Source organism: Ambystoma mexicanum, chromosome 5q, assembly GCF_040938575.1.
Source record: "Ambystoma mexicanum isolate Mex_15411 chromosome 5q, UKY_AmexF1_1, whole genome shotgun sequence".
Classification (NCBI taxonomy): Eukaryota; Metazoa; Chordata; class Amphibia; order Caudata; family Ambystomatidae; genus Ambystoma; species Ambystoma mexicanum.
The window spans coordinates 1195146291-1195165028 of record NC_090933.1 but is presented as its reverse complement, the minus strand read 5'-3'; the positions used below and the strand labels follow the sequence as shown (position 1 = coordinate 1195165028).

Here is an 18738-nt window from a genome sequence, read left to right as displayed (position 1 = left end):
GTAAAAACCAACAGCACTGCCACAGCAGGGTAGGTAGCTCATGCAGGCACCCATAGGGGAAGCTAACTTGTTCAGTGGGTGCTTGCAGGCATGTCTATATGCCAGTTCCAGTGGTATGACTGGCATGTGGCATGCATGGATCTGGCTCTGCTGCACCCCTGCAGGCAGGGGCACTCAACGGCCTGCACAGGACTGTTGCGCTGGGCCCGTCCCCTTTCTCTTCTGCTATGCAGCCAGCATGGGGTGCACTAATATGCAAGTGAATATCAGGCTGCCAACCCACTGACTGTAATCGGCACCACCCAGTCTTCCATTACCACTAGTGTGGAGACAGGTATCTGTTACAGAGAGTACAACAGCAGGGCAATCACAGGAGCAAGCAGGAAAAAGGCCACTGCAGAGGAATTTGTGCCGAGTGCTGACCTATGAAAGATCTTGCTCAAGGTGGTAGACCGGGAGGTTCGTCAGTTCATTAATGAATTTGTTAGGCATTTGTCCCTCACTTTATTATGGGAAGAAATCGGGTTTGCTTTTTTTGTGTGGAAAATCCGTGAAAATGTTCCACTTGCTGTCTATACAATCAGAGGAAAATTAGAATGAGCATGCTATGTTTAAAGAAACAGTTATACCAGTTGTCTCTTGAAAATAGACACCCATTGATATTATGTTGTGTTGATGGTATCTGTAAAATGCCATAGGTAGTTAACACAGCATGACCAATAAGCCGGTGGGAAGAGCAGCGACCCCAAGTATATTGACACTGTGGGGAGCACCAGTGGCTGGTCGCAGCAGTAGGCGTCATGCGTCTGTCCCATTTTGGCAAGAGCTAGTGCGAAAATATTGGGACCCTGGCACTTGTTTGAAAATTAAGCACTTCCTGTCAGTCATATTTGGGTGTTAGGTTTGGCACGTGTCTGGTGGTATGCGTAATGTAATGTGTGGGTGGGGGTTGTGTGACATGTACGTTGTGGTGTGTGTGTGTGTGTGTGTGTGTAATGGGCTGGAATGTAGTTTGGTTGTGGCGAGTGCAATGCGTTTTGTGTGGTGCTGTGCAGTACGTGTGTGTGTAACGTGATGGAATATATTTTTGATGTGACATGTGCACTGTGGTTTGTGTGGTGTTTCCTCGTAGAGTGGGATGAACGTCATATTGTGGTGCAAAGGTTTGTGTTATCTTGTGGTGTGTGTGCTGCCACTAGTATGTTTTCTGCTTTTGACAGCATGGCTTGTTATGTAGTGGTACCGCAGTTACGAGCTAGTTACTCTGTGCTGGTTGCAATGTGTGATTTGTGGGCTGTGCAGTATGTAAAATTTGGTAGTTGGTTGCTGAGTTATACAGCTCCCAGTAATACTGTCTGATAGGCAAAAGAGCTACATATCCGTTTTCGCATTGTCATATCTCTCAGCATTTTGTTGTGCAGGGCTGGTGAAATCTGTTTTGGCCTGATGAGTCCACTGAGCTTAGGGCCCTTGGAACATGCATTTATGGCTGGATGGGATTACACCAGAATAATTCTTAGTGCAGATAACCAGACAAACTCAAGAAGATGGCAAGTTGCTGTTTTATTAATATTTACCTTAAACGGAGTCTACAATGAACATCAACGGACGTACGCTCATTCTCTCAGCGATTTCCACAAACAATTAAATGATCTACTTCTTTATGCGTCAGAGTGACGTTAACCTACGTGGCAATAGTGAAAAACCTATCCACCCAATTAGCCCAGCATCTCATCACCCATGCCTTATGCCATGAAATGTTCTTTGTACTTGGCCTTGCAGTGTATTCTCGGCCTGGGAATGAAAATGGAGTGAGAGCATTCACCATCATATCTGGAACTCCAAGTTCAAGCCCTATTTGCATTCTTGACTAAAGTGACAAGAGACCATGATTCTGCTCATTGTGCAAGCTTTTAAATGAATTAAGACTTGGCATCCTCTGTGTTCTTTCTTACACCTTAACGTGAGAGGATTCATCCTCTGCACACACGTTGTTCTTCAGAGTAGATAGCTGAGTTTGACTTCCCAGTTCTTGACTTCAGGTCAGACAGCCTCCCAACACAGCTCCAATAACCTGCATATTCTACTGCGACACAGCTTTTCATTCTTACTATACAATGGCGGCTCCGCCTGCATTCTATTTACTACTTATAGCTAGCCTATACGATGACTTGATCCATCTTGCGTTTTAGCATCTGTACATTCTTCATGCCTCTAATTTCTGCAGAGCTTTCTACCGTGTAATCTTCTTTTACACTTGAGAGTTCAATTGATTCTTTACTAAGTTCTTTCTCATATAGGATTCATACATCGTCTTCATTCAGTATCCCGGGACGTCATGCACACTTTCTTATGATGTCATCAGTTCATTTCTTAGCTTTCTCATATTCCTTTAGGGAGCTCCTGCTGTAGGCTGTCAACTTTGAGGTTACATTAGATATGGTCGTCTTAATGGATACAGTCTTTCATATGCTCGCTGTATTATTGGTACAGTAGCTGAGAATAGACAGGGCACAGTCTCATGGCTCCAATACAGGGGAGGTAAGGCGGTAGGATCTCCAGCTGATGTGTACGTCTGCTCCTCTACAGTACTTTGAACTCTATGAAAGTGTATGTGACCTACTGCCAGTGTGAACGAAGTGTGCGGCGGGTGAGTTGCGTTTAGTGGTACGCATAGTTCAGTACCATTTTAGGCAATCGTCTCATTCGTCACGTAGCGTAGTATTCTGAAATGCGCTGGTGGCCTCAGGTGTGCGCATAGTGGACCGTTAGATGAGGTTTCCTTGTAGGTTTATTTATTCTAGGTAAATGAAGGTAAATGTACTTAATAAATAAGCATACCCGTCAGCCATCCAGTTGCATCTCTCCCCGGTTTCTCTCAGGCAACTGCTGTTTATGGAACACTCCCTCTGTGACATAACCGTTCTATGAGGTCACCCGCCTGCTTCAGCCAAGCTGGGATTTGCAGGTTATATAACTCATTGCAACCCTTGGCGGGTGTGGCAGCCAAGCAAGTTGCTCTAAACCAGGGCTGAAGCTAACAATTCAAGCATAGGTTTGGAGCAATCAAAATGGTCTGTGCATTATCCTCCTCCCGGCACTAGTGGTTTCCCTCCTTCACTGCCTCCCGCTCCAAAATCCAGCCTCTCAATAACCCCCACTCCCCATCCAACTCTACTTTCCTGAAAAGGGCTTCCCTGCACAGTTTGCTTGGTTTCCTGCTGAAGCCATGGAAATGGACGAGGGGGTTCTGAGCGGAGCCCCACCTTCCATTGCCATGCCAATCCTGACTCTCCCCAGCCGCTGCTGCGAATGAAGCAGAGCGGGCGTTAGCACATCAAGTTTTTCCCTCGGGGTGCTAATAGCAAAAATAACGTGTTCTGCGGGCATCACAGGCCCAGTAATGCCACGGGAGCCCAGTGTTAAAGCCTTCGTTTCACCTATGACTTGGGCACGGGGCGTAACCGGCCAGTGAAGACCACCGAACGTTATTATTGCTAAAGTAAAGACTATGACAGCAGAGCTTTCCCTCTGGTTACAAAGGGCTCAGAAGTGACCCAGGAAACAGAGCTGTAGAGGTTAGACCGCTCGTCATAGGAGGGGTTTAGAACAGAGCTGGGTAGCAGTGTTTTGTGTTACACAGCTCTCCTTGGCAGCTGATGGAACAGGTCTGTGGCTAGGCAAGGAGCCTCTCCGGTTATGTTCATTCGCTTAAATCCTTTTAGTTGAAACAATAACATTTCAACGTGCTTTTGGCTCTGCCAGTGCTGGTTAATTTTGTGAAGTATAAGAAGCGGCGCCCCCTCTTGCTGCCCATCCCTGCTCCTACCCTTTCATTCACCCCCGCCCCATCCCCCACACCCACGCTCCTCGTACTTTTCACTCTCGCCCCACGTGCAATGTTTCTCCTAAGTAGGACACACGCTCCAGTAAACTGGGAGAAAGTGAGCCGCCCCCAAACGGGGCGTACCGTGGAGCGGGATGATCACTCCAGGGCATGAAGTCATGTTTTTGGCAGCCCGCCAGGCTTGTCAGCTCAGCGTCTTTTCCGTGACTTGTAGCCCTTTTTAATGCTATGAATATTGTTTTGTGTGTAGTTTTTTTCCCCTTGTCTTTTTGCCAGCAGTGTATTTTTAGCGGCACAGTTCTGCAGGCCTTCCTTTGCCGGACAGCATTTAAATCTTCGTGCTTCATCGGCTGTTGCTGTTTCTTCCACATGGTATGTGATAAAGTTCTAGACTCAGTAAGCAGGACTGTCACATGGTTTGAGGTCCGGGGCCAGGCATTTTATGGCGCGCGCTTGCTTCACCCCGGCCTGATGCAGCAGCGCCACCATCAGGAGAGTGAGAACTCTCCTGTCAGTTTGACTGGAGCTGGAATCGGGTTTATTTGTGAATGCAAATAAAGGCAAACAAAGCTATGCACAAGCCAGTAATCAAAGGTCGGATTACAAGGTGCATAGCAATATAAAACACCACCAACAAACAGTTCCTGGATAGTATGGTGACTCTGGTAGTGCAGAAAATTACCACAAACGCACATTACACTAAATGGATCCAGTAAAAACCAAGGGATGCTTGAAATTTCCATAGAGTTCAAATCAGGACCAGTCTCTCCAATAGAGGTTTTCTCAAGAGCCATGCAATGGCACTGTATGGTGCCAAGCATATCCCGACGCCCTACTAATCGGTAAGCAGTGCCATGCACCCGTAGCAAGCCTGTCATGCACCCTTTAGAGAGGAGACACCCTCCGTTGCCACATAAATGGCAATTTCCAAGTTGTCGTCCTTACAATTAGTGAATCCCAATGACCATCCGCACAGCTTAGTTCTTGCCTGAGAACAGGCAGATCTCCCCTTTGCACCCAAGTATTCCCAAGGCAAACTCAACACAGCTGCACTTGGGGCTGTTAAACGCCCTGAGGCTGTTGTCTTTTGGCAGTGTGTTAAGGAGCTATTACAAAAACACAATACAATTAAAGGTCTCTGGCCATGGGCAGTAATCTTCTAAAGCACTGTTATTGGCAAGTTCCTGCTGGTGTCATCCTTATTCCAGCCGCAGTAGCTCACGGACACAGTGGAAAGTTGGATATGGTGTAGAGGAGTGTGGAGGGTTGCCTTTCTAAATAAAAATAATTCTCTTGAAAAAATGTGTGTCAGTAGGAGAAAAAGTATAAAACAGAATCATGTGCAAATAAATCTCCTTAGCGTGCCCTCCACAGGCTGAGAAATGACATCATAGGGGACCAGGGCTGCTGTACTAGTGGGAAGGACAGCTAACCTAAAACAGAAAACCTGCTATGCACATGTCACCCTAGTCTCCAGAGGGAGCGTCTGTGATTGTCAAACAATTTGTCCGAACCCAATGTTCTAGCCAAGCTTCCACGAAATGTACTGAATTGATCCCAGTTCCCCAGAAATGGCTCCATGGAAACACCTCCCTGAATTTATACAACCTCCGTGGGCGTTACGGATGGCGAGTTGCAAATGCTTTCTACTAGATCTTGTTGCTGCTTATGCGTGTTTGACATTGGGCCAAGACCAAAAAGCAAGGGGATTTCTACTTACTAAAAAATACAAACTGCAACACCCATACACATCTGTATATGCAAAACTTTACAACAGCAAGACAAACCTTGGTTTGTCTGCCATTGCCTCGCCTTGATGCACTAAACACAAAAATACCTGCTAGACTCAAACTAATATAAATTCTGCACACAAGATCTGTTTATTAAAACAGAAACAGCTGCGAAGGTGTTCACATAGTACACATAGGTCAAATGTTATTCCGTTCATAAAATAAATGTAGTGACGGCAAAGGCTTTTATTTTGAGGGTGGTTTTAAGGACACGGCCTTATCTGTGCTTCGTGTGTAATTAACAGAGTGAATGTTGCATATTTCTCCAGCATTGGATCTTTCATGGATTCACATGCTTAGAATATTCCCCGTCGTCAGACTGGGACCCCTCGGTACACATATATAGCCTTTTCCTATAGGAAAACTTCTGACACTTTTGTGTAGTATCTACGTCCTTTTGGGGCCCGCATACGCATGCCCCGTAGGACGTCGCGGTATAAAAGCCCCGCCCCCGCGGTTCCCTTCGGATTTCAACTGTCTCCAAAGTAGTGGGATCTCCTTGCGTCGTCTTACTATTTTGTACAAGGTTGTGTACTTGAAGTTGGAGTTAGGTGAATTTTTCCTTCATGTCGGGAAAGGCGCTGTTCCGTCCGTGCGCGACGTGCGGCTTGAAAAAAGTTTACGAGGGGGATGGACATATGGATTGTATATACTGTCTCCACCCTCACCATTCGGCTGATAACTGTGACATATGCAAAGGGTTTTCTCAAAAGACCCTCAAAGACCGAAATCGACGGCTGGTGCCATGGTTGAATGATGGAGCGGGGGCATACCCCCCTTCGGAGGTAGGCTCCACACAATCGGCAAAAACATCACACTTCGCTGTATCGTCGGAACCACCGGCGAAGAAATCTCGACCAGCGGAGAAAGTCTCATCTCGGAGTCATTCAGCTAAAGAATCTTCGACGAGAAAATCGTCATCTTCGTCAAAAAAGCATGACAAGGAAAGGCCGAAATCCTCCTCGGGCGATCACCATAGATCGACCACGAGTCGAGAGTCGGGTAAAAGCAGGCCAAGTGCAGAAAAGGCGGGACCGCCTAAACCACCTGCTAAGCCACCGTCGTCGACGGCGGTCCAGTCATCGGCCTCCTCCCTACCACTGACGCACGTGGTATCTACCGTCCCACCGACAACGACTGCAATGGTGGCCTCGTCGACGGAGGTTCTACAGGAAGCCTGGAGGCCTGAAGTTTTCGATCCGATCCCTCCGGATACTTTACTGCAGGAACAGGCAGCGTTGCTGTCCTCGGCAGAGGACGAGAGCGGGGTAATAGCTGGCCCGGCAGACCTCGGGCTACGAGTGGTTGACAAGTCGTCGACGAGGGGATCCGGAGTTCCGGTGTCTGCCCCTCTTCTCAATCCTCAATCTGTTTTGTCGTTGGAGATTCTGTCCACGCTTCAGTCTTTAGTACAGTCTTTGGACCAGAGACTACCTCAGGTAAACCTGCCACAGGCACCCGTCGACGAGCCGGGCCCGTCCCGTCCACCGACTCACTTACGCATGCCAGTCTCAGCACCACAGGCAACCCAAGAGGAAGGTGAGCTGCCAGATTCGGAGTCTGACAGAGGAGCCATGTCGGATATCTCCTCATCCCCCTCCCGGGATCCAGCCTGGGAGTCAGAGGTGGAATTAGAAACCCCAAGGAGCCCGGCTCAGCCGTCCCCCCGGATGATATTGCATCATTCCATTCTATGATGGAGAAGGCGTGTAAGGAATTCGGTTTGTCCCAGGAAGAAGAGAAAAATGACTGTTTTCTTTTCAACCACATGGGTAAGAGAAGGTGGTCAGTGTTTTCAATACCCATTCTAGATCATGTGTGGAAGGAGGGTTTGCAGACACTGCGTCACCCCTTTTCGGAACCGGCGGTAAAAGGTCGCCTTGAGAAAAAATTTAAGGCTCCTAAGTCTACCCCCAAGTGCTTATCCTCCCAACCAACGCCTGAATCGGTGGTGTCGGTGGCAGCGGCGAGGAAAGCTAAGGCCCAGCACAAGTGCACGAAAACGAGGCAAGACGTCAGGATGCCTTCGGCAAAAAAGTGCTATCTGTGGGAGCAACTACAGTAAAGGCTGCAAACTCTCTGGCTATTGTAGCCAGATACGACAGAGAAATGTGGCACAGGCTGGCTCCGTTGCTGGATCATCTTCCGGAAGAGCATAGGAAGGCAGCGATGTTACTCGTCCGAGAGGGTGAGGAAGCCTCCAATCACGCAATAAACATCGCGGTGGACCTCGCTGAATCGGACTTCAAGCAAGTCAATAATGGGGTCGTGTTACGACGACAGTCATGGCTTAAGTGTACCTACTTCAGGCCGGAGGTACAATACAAAGTATTAGATATGCCCTTTGAGGGAGACCTTCTATTCAGAGAGAAAGTAGATGAGGCCCTGAAGGGAATGAAAGAAGACTCTGACACGGCACGTTCATTGGGTGCCCTCCAGAGTGGCCGAAGCTATAAGTCTTTTCGTCCCTTTAGAGGGGCTTCAGGTAATTCCAGATTCTCTGCGTCAGGAGACACATCCTTCAGTAGGTCGGCGTACCCCTCCCAGTGCCCTGCACTGCTGGGGGGTGGGGGTGCAGGGGGACATGAGTGGGAGCCTGCTGGCAGGTGCCCTGCACTGCTGGGGGGTGCTGCTGCAAGGGGACATGAGTGGGGGCCTGCTGGCAGGAGACCCTCAGTGCTGGGGGGTGGGGGTGCAAGGGGACATGAATGGGGGCCTGCTGGCAGGTGACCCTCAGTGCTGGGGGGTGGGGGTGCAAGGGGACATGAATGGGGGCCTGCTGGCAGGTGCCGTGCACTGCTGTGGGGTGGGGGTGCAAGGGGGTAATGCATTGGTGATCACTAGTGCAAGGTGACATGTGGCTTGGCTGGGGGGGGGCATGCCCATGGTGGATGGGCTGCCTGCGGAACATGGCCAAGGGTGCAGGGTAGTCCCCTGTGGTGTAATCTGCCTGCAGGGGCCGTGGAGGGTGTAGACGGAACACCTGGGAGGACCCACACTGCCAATTCACGTGTAGGACTCCCTGCAGCCCCAAAATACACATACCCCACTCGCACAGGGCCTATCGCGTGTGAAACTTGCGTGCACCCCAGTAATACACGTACCCTGCTGAAATTGCGTGTGGAACTTCCCGCGCACCCCAGTAATACAGGTACCTTGCTGAAATCGCGTGTGGGACTTCCGCGCACCCCTGTAATACACACTGTGCGCCAGCCGCGTGCGCCACTTTTGTGCGAAATTCTATGAATTACCCTGTAAGCCTCCCACCCATATGTTTATTGTGCATTGGGTGAAAGTGATTAGCATAACTGTAATTGTTTAACTTTGGGACAGGAGGCAACATATCTTTCAGACAACCATACCCCACATTGCACCCTATCATCTCTTTGACATTCCTGTGAAACAACCGGATCTCATAAGAAAACCTGACAATATGAGGTTATAGAAACATGTTGGGCAAAACAAGCTTGGTTCTCTTTTGGAAGGGAAGTTAGCATAACCGAGAATACATATCGTCCAATGACAAACTAGTAAAATAGGTTGATTAAAACATTAGAAATGTGTCAACATTGTTTCCTTCATTTTTCTTCTGATTCAAAGGCAGTTCCAGTACAAAGTGCTCTCTTGTGGCCTCAACTCTTGTCCAAAACAGCCATTAGTTTGGTAAAGACTTTGGTAAGAGTCTTTAGCAAAATAACGGCTGTGAAGGCGACTCATTTGAGACTGGCTGATAGAGGCCAAAACCCTGCCTTAGGGTTCATGGACTCGTCATACACTTCTGGGCCTTTAAGCTTGGCTTCTCGGTCAAGCTAAAGAAGTTCTTGTCGCCATCTTAATGGGTGACTTACAAGGTTGTGTCTGGGAGATTAAATTGCCCTAGTCTTCCCTGCTGGAGTGAGTTTGTGACATTCAAAGAACCAATAATACCTTATTGTTGCATTTTAGGGTGGCCCAGTGGTTCAGCACCTCCCACCCATAGTGCCTCTTGTTTGCTGGCAGTTGCATTGACTCAGTGTATAGAGTTAAGTGATGGATTATTGAAATCTGAACAGCCAACTACTTGTATCTCCATTCCGTTACCCATTAATTGGACCTTCTGTGTTGGTTGCTGAAAAGGAATATTCTTATTGAGCGCCTTTCTCTGTGCCATCCCCATCCAAGACCATTAATTAATTATTCTAATGTATTGAGTTGAATGTGAGGGACAGTACGTGCATGAGACTGCAGGGTCAAATTCTGCGGTCCCTTTAGTACAGTGAACTATGCATCAATGATTCATCCTGTAGTCACCCACTGCTTTTGCATTTGAGTGTTGGAAGCTGCTGCAGCCTAGCAGATAACAGTGCGGCTTCACGCTTTCAGGATCGTTGATGGGTCCTTTCCTCTAGCTTCATCTCCTCCTCTTCGCTGTTTTGTCTGCCTGCTGAGCTTTAGTACCAGAACGCTTGGCGTCCTTCAGCGTTCCTAGTTCCTACATACAGACTGTTGCGGTGTCCTGATTGCTGAGCGACAGCCGTTCAGTGTACTGCAGCGCCCCTGCTTGTACTTACTGTCTCAGCTTCAGTGGTGCCTGAAGACAATGTAGTAGGGCCCACCGCAGTGACATTAACATCTGAAAATGCACACACAGCGGTGCTGAGTGGGCATTTACAGATTTTGGGCGGGCCTTGCACGCTGGGGCCCTACCCTGTCTATGCCTCTGGGCCGTGGCATCTCGTTGTTTGGTTTTCCATCTTCCATTCGTCGTTATTAGAGGCCACTGGCACTCTTCCCCCCCCCACCTGCATTTCACCCCAAAGATGTGTTTGTTCCCCATGGGTGGGAAGACCGCACTGCTCAGAAGTGCTGTAGTCCTTGGCAGAGTGCCATCCTCAGTAAGAGCGTCTGTGGTACCTCTGGCTTATTCCTAAACCTACTTTTGGGCTAGGAGCTGGAGTTTTCAGCGAATTGTTGGGGCCTGTTTTTTTTCTGGGCCTCACTTTATTGGAATTGTGCGTGTGCATATATCTCATAAGAGGGGCATAGCTCCCCAGGAAACCGGAAGGTGATGTTATCCTAATGGAAAGTCTGACTTCTTGGAAAGTCTGTTTTGTTTAGTGCATTATGCCTGTCACTAGAGCATATGCATCTGAAAAAGTCTCCCACCCACCTGGCTGAACCTGCCTCCTTATCTGCTCATCTACCATCGCTGCATCCAGTTGATCTCTCCGCTCTACCTTCCCGGAACGCCAGTTTTGGTGCCAGAGGAACAAAAGAACCTGTTCGAGATGGCACAATATGTGAGACTATCTGCTTCTGCAGTTGCAGAAACTGGCAGTATGGCCGTCGAGGAACCGTCTGACCGAGGGCATGGCACTTAGTGTGCTTAGTAGAGCGAGGCTCTAGGAATAGATCTATTCTCCCGGGGCCTTGGGTCTTGCACTTAAAGTGCAAGTTTGGAAATGGTAACAATAAGCTCTGTTTACCCAGCAGATAATGAGTAAGGCTCTGCGGCTATTACTGCTGAAATCAAGCTCAGAAGGACCAAGGGCACCATGCTTTCTTCTTCCATAGCATACACCTCTTTGAGGAAAGGGTTGAGAAGGGTACCCAAGAGGCTCTGATGCACCCTGTCTAAACTCCTGATGAATCTGTACTTCAGAAAGAGCTGTCCGAGGAGGTCGGCCTCTTGTGGCTGTCCGAGATCAGCCTATGATTTGCCCGCCGAGCGATGCAGAGCCTAGATATTTCGGTATTTATTTTATTTTATTTATTTCTATAGCGCCCGAAAGCCTGCAGGCATCAGGGCGCTAACATTGACACAAAGGGACAAACAAAAATGACAGGACAAAGGCATCCAGGTCCTATTGCGTAACTGAGTGGAAGAGTAAAGTAGCGTTTAGCTAAAAAGGTATGTTTTTAATGCTTTGCGAAAGCGATTCCAATTAGAAATCACTCTAATGGATGCTGGAAGAGAGTTCCGGAAAACAGGAGCCCTCGCCTGAAAAGATTTACCCAGTCCTCTGGCACTTTTGGTTCTCGTACCTTGTAGCATGTCCCGATCTGAGGATCGTAGATCTCTGACTGGACTATACGGTATTATCACGTTTTTAGGTACTTTGGTGCTTTTCCACAAAGAGAACGGTGTATGAGGGATCCCATTTTGAAATTGATACGTTGTTGTACCAGTTACCAGTGTATGTCTTTGCTGGTATTAGAAGACATGTGGGATCTCCTAGAAATAGTCATAGCGATGCGGATAGCATTGTTTTAAATAACTTGCTATGTTTGTATATTAGCCTTTGTAGATCCACATAGTAAGATGTTGCAGCAATCTAATCTTGATAATTCTGTGGCCCGGGCAATTGTTAAACGCATTCTTGTCGTTAATAAAGGGGCATATGGTGCGCAGAAGCCTCAGATGTACTTACAAATTTTGTGGAGGTTTTGAACATGGGAGTCTGAATTCAATGATGCCTCTAGGAATACCCCAGGGTTTTCACCTTCAATTGCGTTTTGATCTTGTTACCCTGCAACAATATATGGGAATATACTGGGTCTAACTTGGCCCTCGCCTGGGAGAACCAAAATTAGAGGCTCGGTTTTATTGCTGTTAAGGCAAAGCCACTTTGATGACATCCACTGTTCAATAGGTATGCTACTATTGTCACACAGGGACTTGTCGAGTGGTCCCAACCAATTTATTAAGTAATAATGTTTAACTTGATGAGGACACTGGATGCATGCAGGTTTGTGGAATTCGCTGTACAAATGTTAAAGCCTCGAGCGTACCTTTACGGTGCCATCGTCTTAGTGGCAGGTCAAAGCAGGTGTCTTCTAAGGGGGTGCTAAGGGGTCCTGGCCATGGTGCCTTCCCGACTACCTCCACAGTGATGGGGTTTCTGTAGCCCAAACCTAGCTGGGAATCAATGGAACACTGTTGACAGGGCCAGTGGTGGTGGTGGTGTAGGGAGGAATATTGGCATAGTGTGGTGGGTTGGGATTGGTATGGGAGAGATTTACTGGGGTGCCATGGGCAAGGTCTCGTGAGTTGTTCTTTGAAGTTTTCATTAATGGCAGATAGCCGTCCTGTTGTCTCATTTGTTGGTTCCATAGTGTAGCTGCACTCTTATTCTTCCATTTCTAGTTGACAATGCCAAGGCTATGTGTTGCACTGGCCCCTGGAGAGGGTGGGCTTTTCAGCCATGTGGGAGAGGCCATTAGGTTGTGACAATCCTGGAAGTGTGGCGGGCCTGCCGTATAGCTGCCAACATTATCCATTCCATTCAGGAGATGCTAGTCCAGTCCTGGGTTTAACTTTGCATTCTGTGTCTTGTAGTCCTGGAGTTCCCCACTATGAATCCAGAACTAGAAGTCCCGGAATGAAAAGTTAAAACCAAGACTGTGCTAGCGTCTCCCTAATGGAATGGGCAGTGATGACCTGTACCCTGCAGTGTATGTAGTGCCTGCCTCCTTTTTCACTTTTAATCTGTAGGATGGTAGCATTGATGCTGCATGTTGCTGCAAATAAACAGCTGGTTGGTTTTGTTAAAAGTGTAAGTGCCACTGAGGTGTATATACTTCAGCACTTCATTTTTATAATTTTCTAAGAAGAAATGTTTTGGAATTGTTTTTTCCTGTAAGTGGTAATTTACTTCCTACTAGAACTCTCACTCGCTGTCCCTTTATGGGTGGGTAAAATACCTCTTTTGGAGGTACCCTCAGTTCGGCACTGCATATTTGGTCATCCTTGGGATTTAATTACGCTTGTAGATAAATATTGGGGCTTTAGCTCAACCCACGGCCGATTTGTGGGTGTGTGATTGCGCGCGCACTGACCCAGAGAAGCTTTTTAAGGAGAATCCGTGAGAATATTGACTCTGCTTTTTCAATAGTGCTGGGCCATTGTGCCGTTTCCTGCATGCTGATCAATCATTTCATGTTCTGTAATATAGAACAGGGCTTATTTAAAAAAATGGGACGCTGTGCTCTGCAGTAAATTCATCAAACATGGGAAAGATGGGGAAATCGTACATTTTCCACTTCCCTGCATTATTTTGCATTGTTTGGGTCCCTTGAGGAAGAAAGGGTCTTGCTAAACGATTGTTTTTTTTTTTAATAGTCTGCTGCATACAGAGGGAACCCCTTTAGACTGCTAGGGAAAAGCGAGTGGCACGCTACTGCGTATATTCCCGACCAGGGTTGGAAACCATGCTTCTCAGACAAGGGCTTTCAGTTGTGTTCTTTATACTGCGGTGGTATTAAAGAGGTAGGCTTAGAAGAGTGGTTATAGAGACCCTAGGCATGTCTTTACTGCCAGTGTTTCTTGATGGCTATGTCTGCACCAAAGATGTCTGCTTTGGCCATGTATGCGTTGACCAATCATGGGGATGGGGCAAAGTTCCGAGAAACATCACGGAGGTGGTGGTAGGGCTATGCGCATGCTTACCTGGGTCAGCAGGTTTCCCAGAAGCATTCTGGCCACTACAGCGCCTCCCTGTTGATAATGCCCATGGTGTGTTTGATGCAAGGGAGCAGAGGAGCATGGTTGATTGCCCCGCACCGCTGAGTGATTGAAGAGTGTCGCTGTTGCAGGTTAAACTGAGTTGTTGCTTAGGGCGTTCGGCATTTCATGACTGGTGTTCAGTGGAAAGAACGCGGGGTTCTTTCCATCTCTCTAATGGCCCGGACAGCTTGCCATGGAACCTGGTGTGCTCTTTGAGCTTTTCAGTGACCCATTTTACCAAGATCTTGCGTTCAAATATCAGCTTAGAAATGGAGCAATAGTTCTTCTGGCCACTGGTGTCTGCATTGGGTTTCTTTAACAGCGGGATACCCCTGGCTTTTTTTTGACACTTAGGGGCCTGAACCTGTGGAGTGGGAGGTGTTGCAAGCAGGGTGATCAGCAAAGGCCCAGGTGCATAAATATATGCTTTAAGTACAGAGGCTAGGCATCCAGTTTAAAAGTCCACTTAAAATGCAGTGCTCTCGCAGAGAAGGAGATGCCAATCTGTCTTAAGGACCATCATCTGTCTAAAATTGAAGTGTCTTTTTTCCGATGTATACATTTAAAAAGGGGACATAATTCTCCAGCATTGTCATTCTTTTAATTTTTAGGTGAAAAATGACTACATCATGGAAATAGCTGATCAGGTGGACCAGGAAATCGCTTTGAAGCTAGGTTGTCTTGAAATCCGGTAAGTCCAACATGCTCAGTGCATGGATACATGTTAAATTATGTAATGTTTTTGTTAGGGTAGATTATTTGTGGGATTCGCCTTTCAAGCTTTGTGAGACCAGACCCTACAGTTTTTCCTGGCTTGCTTTGATTTCTGACTTGTTTTTTGTGGTCTGGGGGACTTCTCCTGTAGTCCCTGTGCCACTGCAACTAATTATGGATGTACTGACCCTGGTGGCCTGTAGGCCAGTGATGCTTTTTAAGCACCCCATTTTGTCGCTCTAGATGTCTGTTTGGTAGTGGGTGGTGGCCGCTGTAAAATGTACTTTTGGCTACACCAGGTCTATAGTTTTTTACCATTGGAGCAGACACTTGTGTACTACCATATTTTGTAGGTCCTGTAACCAAGCCATTTTGTTTTGTCCCTTTATTTATTTTTATGGGGTAGGAGACATCCCCAACATTCACTAACTTTAGGAGAAGCGCCATTTCTTGGCTTATCTGTAAGAATGAATTTTGATCTATGAGCTGTATACCACATCGCCTCAACAAGAGCAACGGCAACTGCTCTTCTATTATATGCCTATGTATAACAATTGTCAAGAGGCTCCTTCTATGTATATGTTTATATATATTTTTTAAATTATGCTGTGCATGTCTGTAACAAAAATTGTAATTGTGTCCTAATGCGTCCAGATACCTCAGGGTTTGGTGCGCTCTAGAAATAAAATAAACAAACAAACGAGGGGGGGGCCAAAATGGCTGCCCTGTCCATGTAGTCTCTTTTAGAGCTCACAAGGCCCTCTGTCTGTGCCTTTCCTTTTAAAATTGGTTTGGGGTCTGTCAGAGTTCCCAATCCACAGATGCGAGGTATGCACGAGTTAAGTTTCTTTGCCAGCTCTGATTGGGCTTCAATGCTGCATTCCTGTGTGTTGGTTGGCAGGGGTTCACAGCCCCTTTGTGAATGTACATGTCTGGTGAAGACCAAATACCTTTCATTCGATTTCAGTTCATTTCGGATTTAGCATTATCCATAAAACATTTCAATAAAATTAACGCATATACCATTCTCAAATGAGTTTGGAACTCACCCTGGAAGCTGTACTGCCAGGATGGACCACTTTTGAAGATGCTTTGACCTGATCTGCTGGCAGGGCCGTGTCCTGCTGTGGAAATCTCCTTACTCCACATTGCTGGAGGATGCTTTGCTGGCGGCTTCTGCTGCTTCCCACAGGCCTTCGTTGATGGAATCTCTGTGCCAGGAGTCCTGGTGCCCCTAGGAAGATCACCTGTTCTTACTGTGCGTCTGAGGTGGGAACCCCTTCTCACTAGAACTCACAGTAGTCTGCTTTAACCTCCCCCCCCCCCGATTCTGCTCCTCTGTGCATCATATTGCATTGCCTCCTGCAGCTGTTCTCCATCGTGGGTCAGTCTTCTGCTGCTTGGTTGACCCTTGGTTCTCCCATGAGCTATCTGGGCCTGCTTGTTCTGTCCACTTCACCTGCTCTGTCGTCCTCATTGTAGTGGGTCACGTTTGTCGTGATTCTGATGTCCTTGCTCTGGTACCTCTGGCGGACTTTGCTTTTGCAAATCGGAGGCCACAACTGTTGGCAGCCAGGCCCAATCCCTATGGCAAGCCTTACCTCTGCACCCACGCTCCCTGGGCCATTTCCACAGCAGCCAGCTCCTTGCATAGGCGTCCCTTTGTTCCAGGAGCTGACTTTTTTTCTGTGCTTGACTATAATTTGAGACCTAAAACCTCAGACTGCAGCTATCCATCGCCGGGCCCCCAATTTCAGGACCATGCTTTGGAACTCTTCTGCTTGGGCCCCCAAGGCACCACAGCTGGGTAGTTGTGGCCTCTGCAGTACTTATGACCTGTACGTAAATCTTGCTCGCATTTTCATCAATTCCGTGGGGGAACAATTGGGTTTAGCCCCTTAAATCCAATGGATTAACTTTTAGCAACTACTAAAACTCATTAAAGTGATTGGCTCTTGTACTTCACCGATATACTACCGTGTTCCCTTTGTCCCCATTGGAGGGCTGCCATTTAGGAGAAAGACTTTTTTTAATGTGTACCTGGTATGTATTGTTACCTAATCAGTTACCACATTCTATTCACAAATATATCTCCCAATGTAGCTAAATTGTTCCTGAAGTGCTCCTGTTTATCTACTGGATGGTTGTGGTGAACTGGGTCATTATAGGCACAGTATAGTACTTACTTTGTTTTACATGGTTATGGTTGTATTTGGTCATCCTGGCTTTTAATCCTTTTTCTCCCTACTTTATGTAACCTGGAAATAGGTACTATTTCACTGTTGATGACAATCTTCCCAATATGGTTTGCTGCGAGTTGGCTTCACCTAAAACCTTTACCGTTTACTAGGTTTTGCTATTAACCCATAGTACTGTGCATCCTGTTTTTACCATAAGCACTACTGATTATAAATTATATTTTTATTGTCATTATGTCATATGTAGTGTGTTTTGTTGAATTTGTGTGTGCCCCTGCATGTACATGCACCTACCTGCACCTTGTGTACCTCAATACCAGTCCACCCCGCACACTATCATTGAGTGTGTTTTGGACCATCCATTCTATTGCACTACTGGTTTCGTCTTCTGAACCCCTTACCAGAGGATTTCTGAAAATCTGCTAACAGTTTGGCTCAGATAGCAGTTGCCCTTACGTATAAAGATGGATAGATGTGGCTTGTAAGTAATAAGGTTCACCCTTAGTATGGGCCATGTAGCCTAATGCTCCTTAATTACAGGTCGGGATGTTGCTGTGCCTCTACAGGTACCCTGGCGGGCTCCTGGCCTTTCCGTCTATTACAGTTGACGGGACCTGATGCAGGGCTAGGCTTTAGGTAGAGAGTCTATGTTTGGGAATTGCACACTAATCGTACTGCCCCTTCAATCTTGTTTGTGTGCAGCTGAATATTTATTGGTTGACAAGCAGCCAGTAACCACTAGCTGCTACCTACAGACAATAGTGGGTGGATCAGCAAAGTAGATCTTGTGTATTTGTCACCTCTTCTCTCTCTGACAGCCTTCTGTGACGAATCAAGGGATTCAGTCACTTCCCCCAAGAGGGAAGCCCCTTCCTATGAGGCTAGGGAGGTGAGCCCGCTAAGCAACATTCCTCCTGGGGGTGGCGGTAAGCGGGACCTCACAGAGAGACACTCCTCTTGGGGATTAGGACCCCCTTTCCCATGAGGAACTCCCTTCTTACTATCCCCCAAAAACCAGTACAACTTTATTAACTAAAAAACAACTAAACTCCTCTTACATGTATTATTGTAGTGTAATACCAGAAGAACAATATCAACCTGGTACTGTGAAGAGTATGAACATAAGAGTAATGATCTGTCAAGTACTGAAACGAAGTGCTTATTAAAATGTGGAGGGCCAAGAGAACAAGGCAGTGGGATCCGGGAATTTCAAACCTGCTGGATCTAGGAGGCTGGGAAACCAAGGGAGACACTGCTTTACTTGCTGGAAAGCAGCTGTGGAAGAAGACGGGCCCGCAACATCCTGCCCAGTAAATGGATGGGAGAAAGTTCACAAGAGACCTGGGCAGGACACCTGTACAGGGCCAGTGAAGAACCCTATCTGTGGTGTGCCCCATCAGCTCAAGGACGTCTGTTCTTGGGAGGAGAACCCAACAAGCGAACCGAAGGAGGAAGGTGGTGGCATGGAACGGAACTGAAGGAAAAATCATTTCACCATCGAAACAGCCAAAGGAGATCGAAGTGTGTCGATAGAGGGACACAGGAGAAACCAGAGAATCATTCTGACAGACCTTGGAGAAGAGAAAGAGAACGCCGACTTGGAGGCACAGACCCCTTTCAATACAGGTACCCAGGAGAGCGGGGGACCCGGGGGAGCAAGGCATAAATAGTCACTGTGGTACCCTGCATCCTCAGCCCTGCATC

The 18738-nt window shown here is 47.3% G+C and overlaps 1 protein-coding gene across 21 annotated transcripts in view; it reads left to right on the top strand.

Annotated features, from left to right (window-relative positions):
- PTK2 (protein tyrosine kinase 2) overlaps positions 1 to 18738 on the top strand; it is a 1463565-nt gene that overhangs the window by 811189 nt on the left and 633638 nt on the right. For all 21 annotated transcript variants that reach the window (XM_069621702.1, XM_069621703.1, XM_069621697.1 and 18 more), the window contains one exon: positions 14734 to 14813. In XM_069621702.1, coding sequence (XP_069477803.1) covers positions 14734 to 14813 — 80 coding nt within the window. The remainder of the gene's footprint in view (positions 1 to 14733; positions 14814 to 18738) is intronic.